This window comes from Pelodiscus sinensis, chromosome 5, assembly GCF_052426305.1.
Source record: "Pelodiscus sinensis isolate ZL-2025 chromosome 5, ASM5242630v1, whole genome shotgun sequence".
Classification (NCBI taxonomy): Eukaryota; Metazoa; Chordata; order Testudines; family Trionychidae; genus Pelodiscus; species Pelodiscus sinensis.
The window spans coordinates 65767180-65786182 of record NC_143056.1 but is presented as its reverse complement, the minus strand read 5'-3'; the positions used below and the strand labels follow the sequence as shown (position 1 = coordinate 65786182).

The 19003-nt window shown below is 38.3% G+C and overlaps 1 protein-coding gene across 3 annotated transcripts in view; it reads left to right on the top strand.

Annotated features, from left to right (window-relative positions):
• Positions 1 to 19003, top strand: part of ZNF106 (zinc finger protein 106) — an 82687-nt gene extending 63684 nt beyond the window's left edge. For all 3 annotated transcript variants that reach the window (XM_075927230.2, XM_075927229.2, XM_075927231.2), the window contains 8 exons: positions 738 to 854; positions 1776 to 1967; positions 3847 to 3909; positions 4978 to 5097; positions 7302 to 7373; positions 9482 to 9553; positions 10530 to 10676; positions 14196 to 19003. In XM_075927230.2, the coding sequence (XP_075783345.2) occupies positions 738 to 854; positions 1776 to 1967; positions 3847 to 3909; positions 4978 to 5097; positions 7302 to 7373; positions 9482 to 9553; positions 10530 to 10676; positions 14196 to 14252 (840 nt within the window). In that variant the 3' untranslated portion in view covers positions 14253 to 19003. The remainder of the gene's footprint in view (positions 1 to 737; positions 855 to 1775; positions 1968 to 3846; positions 3910 to 4977; positions 5098 to 7301; positions 7374 to 9481; positions 9554 to 10529; positions 10677 to 14195) is intronic.

Genomic DNA, 19003 nt, shown 5'->3' with positions numbered 1-19003 from the left:
ACCGCAAGAGGAGCTGTTTTTTAAACTGGTTCCCCTTGTGGACTAGCTCCTGCCTGGCACCCCGCACAGCTGCCGGCCCTGCCCCCAGGGATTATATAGTAGTCTACTAACTGATAAGAATTCATGAGGGTACTCGACTATTCAATTAACTGACATTTTACATCCCTACTTGAAAGTGTACATCTGAGTTAAATTACTGTGGTTTTTGTTTTTTTCTGACTTCCTCGGTATTCTATTAAATGTGCATTTCATGTGGGAGTATAGACAATACAGCTCTCCTCATGGGAGTCAATAGTGTTCTGAGGAAGGAAGTTGCCTCACCAGAGGCAAAGGAGCAAGCTGGAAGAGAGCTGCTTAACCTAACCTGTGCCAGAGATCAATGAAAGGAAGTTCTGTGCTGTTGAAATTGACAGTGATGGTGCTCCTTGATTTTGAAGGAATGTGTCTGCTTCCTATGGACAAATTGTTTTGGATCATTGATCTGTGGAAAAGATACCAGCTGGCCACTCCCCCATGGGGATTTAAATAATTAACTAAGCCTGTTAGGGGAGCCTCTGACAGTTAGTTCACACCGTTAGCTTGTGTGTGTTTATGTATTTACTAAAAGTTGTAACTATTAGAACCAACACAAATGCATAGGCAAGACAAATGACATTTCAACTTTTCCAAGTTATCTAAAAATAGTTCCCTAATTTTTCCATTAATAACAAAAGCTTTAATAATGTGTTTCTTGTCAGACCAGAGAGCGCATGGAGCAATTTAAATTGGATGACCGGGTGCTCTGTCTGCATAGTAGATGGCGAATCCTGTATGCAGGCCTGGCCAATGGCAATGTGGTCACTTTCACCATAAAGGTTAGTGTATTTGAAAACTGGCATGTCAACTCTTATCAAAACAGGGTTAGCAGATACCATTCTTTTTTTCCTCTCCACCCATTTCCTGCTTTCAGTTACATTTTTGTCTCTTGAATCTTCTTGCTATACATACCTGATTTTTTAATATAAATTAGTTGTCATTTTCTGTTTAAATATTTATATGTCCCTCAATGAACTTTCTCCCCTTCTCCTCCTTCCATCTGTCCCTTGTATCCTCATAGGAATTCCCTTTCCTGCTGCAAGGCTCCCTTGGGTTAAACTTTTGCGGGTGATGAAGATGGCTAATCATGAGGCCACAGTGTTTTAAATAAAAATACAAACGTAACCCTTTACTTGCTTAGATTGACTCCAGGGTTACTGCTCAAAACTATCCTAGCAAAATAAGTGAATGTTGCAAGGGGATCTAAAAAGAGGGCTCGAGCAGAAGTATTATGCCAGAGAAACTCAAATTATCTTCACAGAATTCTCACATACTAAACGTGAAGAAACACAATTCATAATCTGTGGTAGTTAAATAATGAAATATATAAGTTCATATGCCTCATCTAGCAATTCTGTTTTTCTACTAGTGAAGAATTACCATTTCTTGCTACCAGTCAAATTGTAAGCACAACTCACTTGAAAGAGACTGACTAAATTTGTTATTCAAAACTAACTCAGTTATGATACTTTAAGTATTCCTAATTTATATCAGAGTGAACGAAGAATTTGCTTTAAATATTTAGATTATATTTTAATCTTAAATAGTGTTCCATCACTATTAGTAGTGGTAGTTATACCTCTTGGGCTGTTTTAGGTATGTACAAGAGTAATATCAAATATACCTCAATTGTACCCTGGAAGGAGGATGGACTCGGTGGTCTAAATTCCTTTCAGTCTTTTAACTTCTTTATTTTACAGAACAATAAACAAATTGATACCTTTGAATGCCATGGCCCTAGAGCCGTCAGCTGTCTAGCCACAGCTCAGGAAGGAGCACGAAGGTTGTTGATAGTAGGATCCTATGACTGTACTATCAGTGTGCGGGATGCTCGAAATGGACTGCTTCTCCGAACTCTTGAAGGTCATAGCAAAACAATACTCTGTATGAAGGCAAGTACCTTGGGAAGTAACTCTATGAAGTTTATACTGGTATAACTAATTTTGGTTAAAAATATGACTTTTGCGAAGGAAATATTTGTGCTGAATCATTTCTTATCCTAGTATGGATGCGAATTATACCAGTGGAAAGCTGCCTTAGGCTAGTGTAAATGATTATCTTAATAAATAGATCTTGAATAAAGATCTTAACTGGTTAATGCACTAAAAGGGCAGTTTGCTCGCTTTTGTTGTTAACATCTCCACGTAAAATGCTGTGAATGAGTCACTTACACCCTGACTTAATTAGCTTCATTAACACCGGTCATACAATTGCCAGGTAACTGCTTTTGCTGTGTGTGTGTTTGTGTTTGTGTGTGTGTGTGTGTGTGTGTGTGTGTGTGTGTGTGTGTGTGTACCCCAAATTCTGTAATTTGCACTCCAGCTCATCTGATGAAGTGGGTTTTACCCGTGAAAGCTCATGAACTAATAAATTTATTAGTCTCTAAGGTGCTGCAAGAATGCTTGTGATTTTTTTTTACAGTTACAGACTACCACAGCTACCCCTCTGATTTTATATTTTAAAAAAAAAAAAAGGATTGGTGTAGCTCATTATTTTTCCTATATGGGAATAGCTGTACTGGTATAACTGCATCCATCCTAATAGTGTTGCACCACTTCAAGTATATGGAAAAATGGTACAAGTTCTTTTATGCCTTTAATGATCAATAATAATGTGCCCACTCTAATATAAAGCATAGTGCATGTTTTCTGCATCTGCTTTAACTAAAACAACAACAAGCTTAATATACTGAAAGATACATTTTAAGTGATTTACAAGTAATTAGACATAAAGGTAAGAAATCTTTACAAGAAAATAAGTTAGTTGCATTTTACTTTTTAACAGGATAAATGAATCCAAAGCAGAGGTCTCTCACCACATATGCTTCAGCAGTCTTTCTGGCTGGATTTCCCTTGGCAACAATTCCTCCCCCAGTTCCGTGTTACTGTCCTTGTCCTTCAGGTGTTGCTTATGCCACGGGCAGACAGAAAGGGGGGAATCTCTTGGGGCAGCTGTTCCTCTTTCTTACCGTTTCTTACCAGTGGAGACGGGAACACTCAGTTGTAAATTTCTTGCTTACATCCTTTTTCCTGCAAAGAATGGTCATGTGAGCAGTTGGTAATCCATTTGATCTTGTTGACACCTGGCTGAAGTGTTTGCCTTTTTGTTTCTGAGGAACTGATTTGTGGCTTTATATTGCAAATTGGAATATGTCTCTAATATACTGTAGAATCTTATAACATTACATACACAATGTTGTCATACACATTTTACCAGGGCAAGAATTATCAGCAAATTGAATTTTCAAATGATGCCTCATAAGGCATATTTTGTACAAAATTGATATCCTTTATAAAAGGGATGGACATAAGGGTACAGACCTGTCACAGAAGCCCATTTGCTACTTAAACAATCTGATGCTTAATGTAGTTGTACTGAGCGAGTTTCATTGTCCTGTTCATAATAGATTTTGTTGGTCCCCAACTTCTAAAGAAAACAATAGATTTTACAATTAAACATTTTATTTGACTCAAATACACAACTGTCTTTGTTCAGTATGTGGGTTGGTTCTTTTTAAATAAAAATTTTAATATTTGTGGAGATATATATGTAATGTATAGAAATGTCACCGTTTGCCTTTTGGGCAAACAAGATTAAAAGACTAGAAGGGTAGACAGTACAGGAGGAAGTATTTGTGAAGGCAATAATTCCTTTTGAAATACTATATTGCTGTTTTAAGCAGATCCTTATTCCCATAGTGTGCACTTGTGGTTTCACTCACATGCTAAATGATACGTAAGTCAAAACTGTTATTTTTGTCCTCTTAAAAAGGTTGTGAACGATTTGGTGTTCAGTGGCTCCAGTGATCAATCTGTCCATGCCCACAATATACATGTAAGTTATTCAAACTTTTGAATCCCTAAATAGCTTTTACTGTTGAGTTGATAAAAGCTATGAGAATTTCTTTGCAAGTCTATATGCCTAAGAGGATATGGTGACTCTTACACTGTGTTGTATAGTACCTTATTGTCTGGGGAACTCAAAGCACACCTTTCATTCACAAGCTATAGAAAAATTGGAGAGGGTTAAGAGAAGAGCCACAAAAATTCAGTGGATTGGAAAACATGCCTTATAATGAGAGATTCAAGGAGTTAACCTTCTCTTTGATAAGCTAAATATAGATAAGGGGTGACTTGCTCACAGCCTATAAGTACCTACATATGGAACAGAGTTCTTCACTGTCGCAGACAACTATATTACAAGATCCAGTGGCTCAAAGTAGAAGCTAGACTAATTTAGACTAAAATAAGGCGTGTGTTTTCTACAGTGAATAATTAACCATTGGAAAACCTTACCAGGGGTTGTGGTTAGGGATGTTAAAAATCATGTAATAGGGCAACCGTGTAACCTCTGAAAATCTCAGTGGTTAAACAGTTACCCATGTTGAGGTCTTGAGTCCGCAGTGAAGCTTCTCTGGGAGCAGGGCCAGCAGTGCCTGCTGGCCTGGGTCCTGGGGAGGGGGTTTCGCTGCTGCTGTGCAAGTAGATAAAGAAGTACTAATTGCTCCTTCTCATAACACAAGAATTAGGAGGTCTCCAAAGGAAACTATTAGGCAGCAGGTTTAAAAAAAACGAAGTGTTTCTTCACACAATTCAGTCAGCCGGTGGAACTCCTTGCCAGAGGATGTTGTGAAGGCCAGGACATCAACAGGGTTCAAAGGATTGGCCCATCAATGGCTAATAACCACGATGTGCCAGGATAGTGTCCTTAGCCTCTGTTAGAAGCTGGGAAGGAGCAGGGAATGGATCACTAGATAATTACCTGTTCTGTTCATTTCCTCTGGGACATCTGGCATTGGCTGCTGTCAAAGATAGAATAATGGGCTAGATGGACCTTTGGTCTCACTCAGTATGGCCGTTCTTATGATTTAATGGGTGTTCTTTCTTCCTTGTCTTGGCACAGACAGGAGAGTTGGTACGAATCTATAAAGGCCATAATCATGCTGTGACTGTTGTGAACATCCTAGGGAAGGTGATGGTGACTGCCTGCTTGGATAAATTCGTCCGTGTTTATGAGCTGCAAGTAAGAAAATAAGTTATCTTGTTGAACATCATTTATCTATTCCATTTTTTATACATTACAAAAGATCCAGAGTAAAAAACCATATTCAGAGAGGCCAAGAGAATTGCCGGGCCCCCAGGCAAGGTGGGTAGGCATCCAACTCCCTGCTCCCATAATAGGCAGGTCAGGAGGCAGCCAGCCCTCAGTGCTGCCTCCCCAGCCTTCTGCCAGCACTCAGAGCATCCAGAGCATGGTGCACGGCACTCTGGTGGTGATTTAAAGGGCCTGGGGGAGCCCCAGGTTCTTTTGAATCACTGGCCCTAAGACAACTGCTACTTCCTCCCCACCCTCCTTCAGTAGACTTGGCCACACTAATCATCTTTACTTTCTAACTTCCAGCCCCTCTCTCTTCTGCTACTTAAAATTCTCATCCTTCTCCTTTACTAATAAACTGTAGAGTTGTAGATAATCAACTTGCATGTGCCAGGCTGGTTCTCTGTTGCTCTCATTTTAACTATAAAAGACAATGAAGTTTTTACATATAATTCTGAACAATTCGTTTTCTTCTCTTGTAAAGGTCGAGTGACATGTACTTTGTCTATGTAAACTAGATCAGCTTAATATCCTCTACCTAATGGTCAGTACTCTCATGCAGAATGTTGTACCAAATAAAAGCAAGCAGGATCTTATGAGGGGGATAAGGCAAAAAGCCACATTTATTGTAAAGATAATAAAAAATAAAGAAAAGATAGAAGCAAACAACGTTGTTTAACTACTTATTCCTAACACTACTTAACCCTTATACACTTATATATATATATATAAACCATTCATTCATACATCCATTCATTCAGGTTCTGTGTATAGTTACCAGCCTGGAAGTTGCTTGTGACAGGATACTGGCCAGGTACTCTGTACACAAGTGATGGTAGTGGGGAGCGAAGTCCTGATCAGATGCGCATCTGAAGCTCCTGGTAGGCTGGCAGCAGAACCTTGGACTCTGATTCCATAGTTTTTTAGTCCAGTTCTTATAGGAATTTCTTCCTATGCCAGTCTATGGAAATTGCTGTATCATGCTGATGTCTCCAGGGTGGCTGCCAGGTGCTCATCAGTGATCTCATCGGGTGGACCTCCAGTTTCTCCACTTGACACCTTTTGGTTGCACTGGCACCTGACGCCTTCTTCAGCCCTTTGTTGCTGTATTCTCAGGCTGGCACCTCTTAGAACCATTCACTCATCATCCAAGCACTCTCTCTCTCTTACATACATTCCTTAATGTTTCCCATACAATGTTTTTGTATAATAATAACTTTACATATATCAGAGTTGTAGTTACAGAAAGTTTCTGGGTGGTATTGCTTAAAACATTCTCTGAGTGCTGAATAAAGTTACAATGTTTTAAAGAGAACAGGCCTGAATTAAGTAACAATGGCCTTAGTCAATTACAGGGCTTGGCTCCCATAGCAGAGTTAATGGCTTGACAATGCATTGTTACAATGTATCTCTGCAATGTCAATTTCAAGCAGCCCCTTGCACAAGCTTGAGCATGCCCTGGAGCACAGAGGGGGGGGCTGTATCTGGTTACATAGGATTATATTTTTAACAGTTCTAAGTTATATTACCTAATACATTATTTTCTAAAGGGGGCAATAATAATAATAAATCTAAACATTTAACAATCTTAACAAATAATAATAAGTAAGAAGAATTAATAATAAATCTAAATACTTTAAGTTGTGGGGAACAAATTATGGGGAGTCACTTCCATTTGGGGGAATCACATTTTTAATACATTAATATGTTATCCCTACAAGAAAACAAATTGGATTCTCATAGTATTTTGTGTGCTGACTTGGCGAGAGCTGGGAAGATTAGTGAAGCAATATCCGTAGCTCCTGAAGAACAAATGCTTTCTAAACAATCCCTCCAAGTGATTAGTGGTGTTAACTGGTTCTTAAGGGAGTCGAGTCCAGCCTTTCAATAGCCCTGAAAGAGCCGAGTGAGGAAAAATGATGGGATCCTTTCCACTAACTAAGAAATTCATAGTAGATAGTACAATGTGATTGTAGGATGTGGTGCACACAAGGATTTTACAAGTCTCATTTAATAGTGAGTCTCCTAACTCTTTTAAAAAAATCACCATTGATTATGGAAGCCAACAAAAAAAATGCCTGCACAATGTCAAACTATTAAATGCTTGACTATTTGTTTCTTTTCTTACCAAGTCTCATGACCGTTTGCAAGTCTACGGAGGACACTCAGATATGATCATGTGTATGACTATTCATAAGAGCATGGTAATTATCCTTTCTTGGATCTAAAATAGAAGTCTTGTTTGTTAACTGCTTGAATGGGTGATGGTGGTGTTGATTCCAGATTTTATTGATATCTGAGGTAGATAATTTTAATTATTTTAACTTTCCTGACTTTCTACTAAAGAGAGGACCATTTAAAATGGCAGTCAAAAGAAAAATAATGATAAACAGCATTTCTATATTAATTATATATCAAGGTAACTATAGCAATGTAGCAATTCTGGAATGTAACTCGGATGCTAAATTGTGTTGGGGAAATTGAACTGTCTGATTTGCTAATATTGTATCATCTCATGAATGTAGCTCTCTGTTAGCCAGACATTAGTTTGTTTCATCTTCATAGTGTGCATTGTTACTATAATCGAAAGTTAGTTTTCAGACCCTAAAATGATGCTTTAGGTGTAACTGTCCTGTTTCAGACATTTTCTCTAGCAGCTACAGTATATGATTAGACTTAGTAGGATTTCACTAACCACTTCCAACGTTCAGGACCACACTTTCAAATTAACACATGCTGAAGTGCTTGCAACATTTTTTACTGATTTGTATATACAAATACCCTAATGTACATGAGAATTAAGGTTTCTAGTACATACCAAGGTATGAATGCTTGCCTGCTTAAGCTGAATGCCCTTAAAAATTCTTACGAATGTGCAGCTGAAAACTTGTTCCTAAAAATTGAGAGCTAAAATGGAAAGTGCTTAATACTTCTGAATTTTAAAATTGTAATAACAAAAGAGTGAAGTGTAGGAAAACTGAGAAGCACTGCAGTAAGAGAAAATTATATTTTTTCTTAGCTCCACTTCTCATGGGGCTGAAGTTGAGATTTAACTGTGCCCAAGCTGTGTGACGGTGGTCCAAGATTTATGCTACACTGTATTTCTAAGGCTTATCATATAGCTGCTAGAGACAATGTCTGAAGCAGGACACGCTGAAAGAGTTACAATTTAGGGTTTTGATATTTTCACTGTTTTGATTATAGTAACAATGCACACCATGGAAATGAAATTAATGCCATATGTCTGGCTCAGAGAGCTACAGACATGAGATGATCCAGTATTAGCCTTAAGCATCTAAATACAAATGAAGCCTCAGTTCAGGTGTCAGTAAAGTATGCTATACAATGGACATTTTCTTACTCTTCTATATTTGTTTGAACACTAGAATGTAGTCTCTTCCATGCAGTACATAAATATTTGATCTCTTCCGATAGTGGAAATAAGAAACAATGTGTCAGCTTCTGAGCTAGCGGCAAAGAGTCCTGTGGCACCTTATAGACTAAGGGTACGTCTAGACTACATGCCTCTGTCACCAGAGGCATGTAGATTAGGCTACCCGACATAGGAAAATGAAGCGGCGATTTAAATAATTGCCGCTTCATTTAAATTTACATGGCTGCCGCGCTGAGCCGACAAACAGCTGATCAGCTGTTTTCCTATGTCGGGTAGCCTAATCTACATGCCTCTGGTGACAGAGGCATGTAGTCTAGACGTACCCTAACTGAAGTGTAGGAACATAAGCTTTCGTGGGCAAAGAACCACTTCGTCAGATGCACCTGAGCTGTTAGCTTCATATTTCCGCAGAACTACAAAACTGAACCTTTAGCCATCAGTTTACTGCAGATTATTAGAGATCAGAAACAACAGACTTCTACATGGTCTGTAAGCCAGTATCTCAATGGCTAACTCCTGGAAATGTCTTATAGGAACTCTGTCAGGTGGAAGAATAATTTAACTTCCCTGTTAATCACTACTAAAATTGAAAGGATTTTTACAATCCAATTTAGACTCTAAACAACAAAAAGCGAATTGTTTTGCATTTAGTTTGAATATGGAAATGGGAGAGTACTTTCTCATTCTGGTTCTCGGCATATTACAGGTATTCAGCAGAGCATCTGACTCAAAAGTCTCTGAATGACTTTGTTTAAAAAACAGTATTTTTAAATCATAAATGTTGCAACTAAGAAGTATTTCAAATTTAGAAGCCTTAAGCATAGGCTTTCCACTTTATATGTTTCATGCTTTGTCGTTTTGCTTATTTATCTCTTTAAAAATGTCTTTTTTTTTTTCCTCATTAACTTATCTTCACAGATCTACACTGGCTGCTATGATGGCAGCGTCCAAGCTGTGCGGCTTAACCTGATGCAAAATTACCGTTGCTGGGTAAGGAACAAAGCATTTCTAGTGTTTGGCTCTTTATCCTTTTTTTAATTATTATTATTTCTGGATCAATCTCCTGTGTTGGGACAGAAATCAGAGGCTTGAACAGATTCATTTGCATGATATTTTTAGAACACTCTTTCAATTTAACCAGTCACACATCTTTTAAATTCCATCATGAAAATAGTTTAAACTCTGGGAGCAGCTGCCTTGCAGGATCCCTGTAATATATGGTAGGTGCTCTGTGTTGAGGTAGATAAGTGATCATTTTTTAAAAAAAATTCTTCACTTACATTAACTGTTTCAACTGAGTTGGTGGCAAGTGCCAACTTCTAAAACAGAAAACTTCTACTGCACCCTCTGTATACAGAAACAGTTCTTCTAATCTTAGTGATATTAGTTTTGCATATAAATTTTGCTTTGTTAAAAAACAAAAACCCCTTACCTCCTAGTTTTCTGGCTTCCTAAATATGTGCATTTCTATGCTAGAAATGTTCACTTTCCTTGCTGATACATGTTCATGCTGGCAAGTTTAATGGCTGTAATGCTCCATTGAGAGCCATTTGTTCTAGACTTAGCTTAACTAGAAAAGACAGCACAGAGCCTTATGTGTCTGTTGCACCAATTTTATTTCTCCCTAAAACTTATTCTAATAGAATCATACCATTTGAAATGACAACAAGGGTCATCTTGTCTAGCTCTCTGCCAAGGTGGTGTGATTGTGGCTGAACTATTGTCACTCATTTTGAAAATATCAGTGAAGAAGTTTCCATAGCCTCCCAAAGTAGTCTGGAGACATTGCCCCTGTAGTTCGGTATGAGAGAGTATGAAATGTGGAGGCAGTGTGTGCCAGACAACTTTTGGTGGAAAATTGTTTGGCAGCAGCTGGGATAAGAGCATTATCTAACTTCTTCACTTCGTCTTTTCCCTCACTACCCTCTTCCCTCCCCCTGCTTATTACAATACATTCTCCCACCAGTGGCATGGATGTTCATTGATATTTGGAGTTGTGGATCATCTGAAACAACACTTGCTGACCGATCACACCAACCCACATTTTCAGACCTTAAAATGTCGCTGGAAGAACTGTGATGCCTTCTTTACTTCCAAGAAAGGTTCCAAGCAGGTATGTGGTGAAGAAATTGCATTTGTATAGTGGGAAGGGGAAAAAAGCAGAGTAAGAAAATATATATTGAGTGACAGAATCTTAGATATAAAGCATGTGCTCTGTTACCATAGTTGGGGGACTTGCCTATTCATGGTCAAATCCTGCTAGCTTCAGACATGCAGACAGTTGAATTGAATTGAGTAAAAGTATTGATATAAGCAAGTCCAGCTGGACTTGATCCTTAACACATCATTCACAATACAGCTTTAGTCTGTTCTGAGTCATGTGGTCATTCTGAAACCGTGTAAAATAAGATACACAGTTTGTTGCTGATAGTGGTTGTCATTTTCCAAACATTTAAAGAGGCTAACTGTACTTGTGCCTAGGAATGGAAATTTGCTTTTTTAAAGAAAAGCGTAAGTATTGCCTTTTTAACTGCATCTTGATTCCATTATTTTCAAGTTTTATAAGTGGAAAATAATATTTATTTTTCCTGAATGTTGTTTTTCTCAGTTCTGAGGGAGCAAAATCTTTCATTGAATGGTCCTAAAATGGTCATAGCTGGGTTTAACAAATAAAATACAGATGATGCAAAGAGATTTCTGAGTTGATATTAGCACAACTGGGAGAACTGAGATTTTCGTTTCACAGAGATAGTATGAGAGTCTTACATTACCTGAACTAAAGTACGAAGGAAGATCTTGCATATTTATCAGTAAAGCCATTCTTATTCTAGGGAGGTAAAGCTGTTAGTCTACCTTCTTTTTGTTGACTTCTATAAAAGTGCGCAATGAAAGGAGGTTTGTCTGATGACTGAAAAGCAGAATAATAGTCTTTAACTAATCTTCTAAAATCTACATATAGTGAAAATAGCCCACCAAGAGCAAATCTCAATATTCTAAATTAAGCTGTAGTTTGGAGATGAGAAGGAATATATATTCATAGGGCCAGATTCTGCCACTTCCTCACTCTTTTAATAAAAAAGATGGGATTATTCACTGAACTGCATACCTTTCGACATGAGCAGGGGTGGCAGAAGGCAACCCCGATTAGTTATGGGAAAACTGATAATTGCTACATGTCCATTGAGATGTACTGATGTACTTTTTATATCTTATACTTCAGAAATGGGAAGGGAAATGGCCTCTAAAAGTATTCATGGCTATCAAGCTACGAATGTAACTAGTATTTGTAATCTTATAGTTCATAGAATTATAGAACCATAGAGCTGGAAGAGACTCTAGAAGGCCATCAAGTCCAGCCCCCTGCCCAAGGAAGGACCAATCCCAATTAAATCAACCCAGCCAGGGCTTTGTCAATCCAAGACTTATAAACCTCTAGGGATGGAGACTCTATTACTTCCCTAGGTAACCCATTGCTGTGCTTCACCACCTCCTAGTGAAATAGTTTTTCCTAATATCCAACATGGACCTCTCCCACCGCAACTTGAGACCATTGTTCCTTGTTCTGCCATCCGTCACTACTGTGAACAGCCTTTCTCTAGCCTCTTTGGAACCTCCCTTCAGGAAGTTGAAGGCTGCTATCAAATCCTCCCTCACTCTTCTCTTCTGCAGACTGAATAGACCCAAGTCCCTCAGCCTCTCCTCATAGGTCTTATGCTCCAGCCCCCTAATCATTTTGGTTTTCCTCCGCTGGACCCTCTCCAATGCATCCACATCCTTCTTGTAATTAGGGGCCCGGAACTGGACACAGTACTCCAGATGTGGCCTCACCAGAGCCAAGTAAAGAGGAATAATCACATCTCTGGATCGACTGGCAATGGTTCTCTTAATGCAACCTCATATGCCATTAGCCTTCTTGGCTACAAGGGCACACTGTTGACTCATATCCAGCTTCTCATCCACTGTAACCCCCAGGTCCTTTTCTACAGAACTGCTACTTAACCAGTTGGTCCCCAGCCTATAACAATTCTTCCGTCCCAAGTGCAGGACTCTACACTTGTCCTTGTTGAATCTCATCATATTTCTTGTGAACCAATCCTCCAATTTGTCTAAGTCACTGTGGACTCTATCCCTGCCCTCCAGCATATCTACTTCTTCCCTTAGCTTACTGTCATCCGCAAACTTGCTGGGCATGCAATCCATCCCCTTTATCCAGGTCATTAATAAAGATGTTGAACAAAACCGGTCCCAGAACCAAACCTTGGGGCGCTCCGCTAGAAACTGACCGCCATCCTGACATCGAGCCGTTGATCACTACCCGCTGGGCCCGACCTTCCAGCCAGCTTTCTATCCATCTTACTGTCCATTTATCCAATCCACATTCCCTTAACTTGCTGGTAAGAATATTGTAGGAGATCGTATCAAAAGCCTTGCTAAAGTCAAGATATATCACATCCACTGACTTCCCCATATCCACAGAGCCAGTTACCTCCTCATAGAAGCTAATCAGATTGGTCAGGCAGGACTTGCCCTTCATGAATCCATGCTGACTATTCTTGATCACCTTCCTCTCTTCCAAGTGCTTTAAAATGGATTCCTTGAGGATCCCCTCCATTACCCTCATTCTCCCTCCCTCATTCTCTTTGTTCCCCTGTTGCATCTTTAATTCTGCTGTAAGATATTTGAGGCTAGAATCATGTCTATTACATATTTATACAGTGCCTAACAAGTGACCTTCTTCAATATATCATCCTAGTGAACATGATAAATACAACAAAGCTGATCCCCATGGTGTATCACTAGATCTTCCATTCCTCTTGGTGACTAATCAGAATTGTGAATTGTATAGTGTTTAAATTAGCAGTTGCTAGTAGCATTCTACTAATTTTCCCCTAAATAGTATGGACATGGATTATCTGAGAGTCTTACTAGTTAAATTTCCCCCCAGAAGCTTTTAGCTTGTGTTTTATAATGGTGTTTACCATAGTTCTCTTGATCAGAAATTTTTGGTCCAGTGTGGTCAAAGGAAGCGATTGAAGTCTATTAGCAACAATGTCTAAAGTGCAGTTGTCTTTCCTTTTTCCCTTACCCTTTCTTGGTTGATAAATAATAATAATTATAATTGCAAATGGGCCTTTTGTCTTTATATTAAAAAAGAGAGAGAGAGGGAAAAGAGGGCGAGGAGGACTTTAGGATCAGTCTTTGTGCCCTACTGCTATCAAGAGAGAACTCATACGGGCTGCCATTCACAAGAAAGAGGTTCTTTAGGATCCTGGATTAGGTAACAAAGAAACTAGCCTGAAGCATTAAACTAGAATCCCAACTATAGAATTGAATATTGTGCAGATTTAAGAAAACAACTCTATTCTCACCAAGAAATGAGGCTGTGCCTCTTAAATGGTATTCTAAAGCACTGATTTTGGATGTCTCACAAGAAATACATCCTGTCTGGCATGGAGGGCGTGTGTGGGAGATGGGATGCTTTATATTGTACTTATTCATGTCTTGTTTTCTAGGTACATTTGATACGAATTGCCAGTGATTTCTTAATGTATCCAGAATGCGGTGCACTGAGGCTTTTAGAATCCTTTATACTAGTTCTTTAATGACTTGTTCTATGTTCCTCTCTTCCCAGGATGCTGCAGGACATATTGAAAGACACGCCAAGGATGACAGCAGAATTGACTCATGAAGCTTTTCACCTCCCATATTGGGAAGTAATTTTATACATCAGAACTATTCCATACATCATCAACCTCTTACCCTGTCCTCTTTTCTCCTTCTTTTCCTCCTTGGAATGGAAAAAGGGAGTGAGGCCTACCTGCCTTCCTACAGAGTCTGCACATCACATGCAACTCTGTAGAAATGGGAGCAGCCCATTAACACTCAGACCAAACAGAAGATTTTTGTCCAGTTTTTATTCATCAGAAGACGCTATGAACATCTCTGCTTGTCTGCCCATTTGAGTAAGTGCATTCTGTGTATCTACAATTGGGCATTCAGAAGGATAGATACTCTGATTGAAATAAAACTGTGCTGGCATTCACACTCACCTTCAAATGTGAAAGGATTTAACGAAGGCGAGTAGTGTTCACCTGTCTGTTTCATGTTGTATTTAAATCCCACACATACTTTCATTTTTTAGCCAATTTTAATAAAACATTTCTAACTAGAAAGACACTAGTTCCACAGAAGGTTAACACTCAATTTCCAGTACAAATTTTGGCTATCCTCATAAAACTATATAGTATTTTAATGGGAAACAGGAATAAAGTGGTTCCTTTTTTAATGTTAACTGCAATTTATGTTTTGACATTTTTATTCTTTGTTTAAAGGTTGCTCTGATAAAAAGTGCAGTGATTGGATTTCACTGTCCTACACCTTACATTTTCTAAGGAGATTTGTAGTGAGGGCAGAGATGATATTTTTTTTTTGTTGCAACAGCAAAGTAACCAGCCTTCTTCCTTCATAGCACATTAAAAGACAAGTAGAGACCTTTGTGGCAGACAGTACACAGAGTAATGCCAGCTTTGTATTTTGCATTTTAACAACCACAACTGTCTTGATAAAACACTAGAGCTGATGATTCCTGATTTTTTGGTAGCTAATTTTGGCAGAATTGATGACTTATTTTAGCTGAGATTCTTATTTTTACACAGAATTTTGTTGACTGGTACTGCAATCATGTCTCTTTATGGAAAGGAGGTTTATTGAGCAACCACATCTCTGAACAAAGCCATTTTGGTATTGCTCTGTTTCCATTGTAAATTGACATGGGCTACACCAGGTTCAGTCACTCAAGTTTATCATGGAAGTGTGCAAAAAAAGAGCTACTGTGTGTGGAGCAGGAATTTGGAGTCCAAGATCTTAAGCAGAAGCTGAGGGTACCAAGTGCATATCATCTGTAGAAGATTTAATTCTACAAATGCTTTTAAGATACCACTGAGAAACTGTCATAAAGGGAAGGCCATGCTTATTCTTTCTAGTGGTCTGATTTGCTCCTTACTTATTCCTGAGGTGGACTGAAATCTCATTTGTCCAGCAAGAACTGCAAAATAAAAAAGGCTGTTTGTGAGATTGGTCCCTCCCTGTCCCCCTTTCTCCCATGCATCTTTTAGGTCATGAGACTAAGTGAAGGTAGCAAAGGGTGAGCTTTCCCTCCTGTTCTAGTAAGAGCTCTTACTTTCCATTTTAATTCTGGCTCAGATGTTCACAGAAGGCAAGAACTTGGTGTCAGAAACTGTTATTTTCATAGATGAGTCCAGAACATGCCAAAGAGGTTGAATATGCTTAGAATTTTGTCTGGTGGTATCTCTTCTGTTACTGGAGTCAAGATTTAAATGTTCCTAATATCAATTATTTAATGTTATAGCCTTAGTGTTTGGTAATAGAGAAACCTTTTTGTCCACTGAAGTGATTGAGAGAAGCCCTCTGTATACTCTAGCCTGCTGCTAAATCAAAGATGTATTGAGTGGATTGAGTTTCTTAAGTTCATCCCTTTTATGTTGTGTCTGGCAGAGGGGTGAAAAACTCTGTAGTTACACAAAATCAATATTTTTCTTGTATCTCTCTAACTTTAGAAATGGAATGAAGTGCTCACCTTATTTCCTGAGCTGTAGAGATCTTTATGGCTCTAAGACAAATAGGTTCTTAATGTATTGCTATGTTTTTCTGTTTTGAAAAGAGTTCTCCAAAGAAAAGCAGTGACTTGCACTGGGGACTTGACATTTTTGCTGTGGCCTATGGATGGAGTGCCAGTCTAATTCAAGATGCTCTCTGAGCAGTGTAATGTGTGTGTGTGGTGGGATTTTTTGGCAACTCCTTTTACAGTGAAAGTAGTTTAAGATTGATGAAAACCTTAAAACAGAAGATTGTGGAAGGCTTAAAAGCAGCTCCTAAACAACTGACATTCAGGAGCTTTCACACAATGGGAAGGGGACATGCAAAGATGTGGGAGAAACAATGTGAATTTTTTTAAGATATTCTTCATAGAATGTGATTTGAAGTGAAGGTACAGAGCCATGTGTATTAAGGACAAGGTTGCAGAGTGGAGTGTTTGTATCATTTTGAGGACTGATGTGTGCACACATGCCTATGCATGTGCATTTTGTTACTTGTGGTACTTCTCATTTTTTCCCAGTTTCATATGTTAGGAAACCTTTGAGTGTGTTTGCAAGAATGTGTATGTCCTTTTTGCTCTATTAAGTGTTGCAAGACATGCAGTTCTTGCACTTTTTTCATTTGTGTTCCTGACTAAATAACGACCCTCCCAAAACCCTATAAGTAATTAGGTGGGAGATGTCTCATCTAAAGATTTCCTACTCTTTTTAATTCATTTCAAGACCTCTGAAATATTTTTCTTTGGTTAACTTTTTAAAACTATTCTTCCAGGGTAGTTGGAACTGATGAAATGTAGCCTTCTATTCTACCGGGAGAGAAGTAACTGTGATTCCCATCTGGGTGCCTGTGTTTGGTAGCTTACAAAGAAACAGATGTTGATAAATATTAGAATTAGTGGTGGACAGAGGAATTTATGTAGCCGGATGAGCTTTAAAGAAGTTTTTAGCAGCATATTCATAAATTGTCTGTATTTAGTTTTGAGGTTCAGAAGAAACTGTCATACCACTTTGCTGCATCACAGCAAATTTCCATTAAGGGAGCCCTAACTCACAAAACTATCTTTAAGGATCTGAACTTCTGCCAAGTTCAGGGACATTTGAATCTGGGCCTATGAGTTTTGGGTCACCTAGTTCAATGGGAACTCTGGGTGGTATTCATTAATGACCACTTGGTTCTTCCAAGCACTAATAAAATTGCAGGGACAGAAGTTTGTAAATGAATTTTTTCAATAGATCTTTACATTTAAAATCAGAGTTATTAGGCAAACTTGCTCCCCCTTCCCTGAACCCACATAAGAGTCTGACATCTGGCATCCTTCCACTTGAAGAACTGGAAATTGTTTTGGGAAAGGGGAATATTGAGTTAAAAGTAGATATCTCTAGGAAAGCAACACAACACATATGAAGCAGGTTTCAGACTGTTTTTTTTCTTGTATGGAAAGTTATAAAAATAAAACCCCACTCTCCTCTACTTTTTTTTTTTCTTATGTATTGGTTAAGAGCTGTGGATGGTGTATACCTAATATATGATGTCCTAGTTGAGGTACATAGCACCATTTGCGCATGCGTACACACTTTACTGATATTTTGTTTATGCCATGCCTATGCTTAATGGATGTAAGTGCTCAGAACGTGATAGTATTGTGGTGACATAGGAAATAAGGTTTGTATCACACAACATATAATCTTTCTTTAAAAAAAAAACCTGGGAATTCCACATGAAGTTCATCTATTCCCCCTCTAACTCCAAGGAGGAGGGAGTACATGGAATATCTCCCAAAAGTGTTCTTCATAGCTATCTCCCAAATTACATCTTATTTGTTCTCAGAAAACAACAATTGAATTGGTAACTATATTATCGACGCTGCTGCTTTTCAGTCATCTTTTCTTCTCCCAATTGCAGGCCTTTAAGAAATGGTAGCTAGTTAGTGATGGTTTAGTATTTTTCTCCACGCTCTGCAAAGAGGCCTTACTTTGAGCTTTAGTCCTCAAGAGGTATTTTGTAGGTAGATGGGGGATTCTCCCACCCATGACAAAAGAAAACCTTTTTGATTCATGGATACAAGAATGCATTAAATACCCCAGCTTCTGTTTACGTTCTTGTGACAAGTATTTAAAATGAAGACTTCAAAAATGTGTGGTTAAAATATAAGATGATGATGAACAAAATTTGTTGTCAAAGCTTGTTACTTATCAGCATACGTTTGGCTGCAAAGTTTGGTTTTTTTTGTGCACATTTGCAGATCTTCACACTGCAAATCTGCTGGATCAAAGTAAACAAAGAACAGTAAAATGTATAAGTGTAAATCAGGTTCTAGCAAACCTTGGATTCCTGTGGATAATTCTGTGGTCATGACAGAATGACTTTCTTTTCATAACTTAAAAACACAAAAACAAAATTTAAGATGTTTTCAGATATGTATGGTACTATTGCCTGGACATGGTCTAGATAGTCCCAAATTGCAGGCAAACCAGATGATTGAAATTTGTTTCGCTATTGTTTATAAAATATTTATTAGTAAAAATAAAGAGCAAACTATGCAGGTAAAGTGTGTGTGGGGAGGGGGTTGTTTTGTTTTTAATATGTTCCTGCCACCTTTTCCAACTTCATTTTACCACCAGTGTTAAACCTTGTCTTTGGAAGAATGAAAGTGGGATAAAACAATGTGGCTTTTAAGTATTTCATACATAAGTAGAGCTGTGTAAATCATGTGCACAGAATGACTTGGCCTTTCCTTATTCATGTTGGTGCAAAGCTGTGAACATATTAATGGAACTTTATAAAGCAAAACAAAAAGGAAAAAATAAAAATTATTTGTACTAA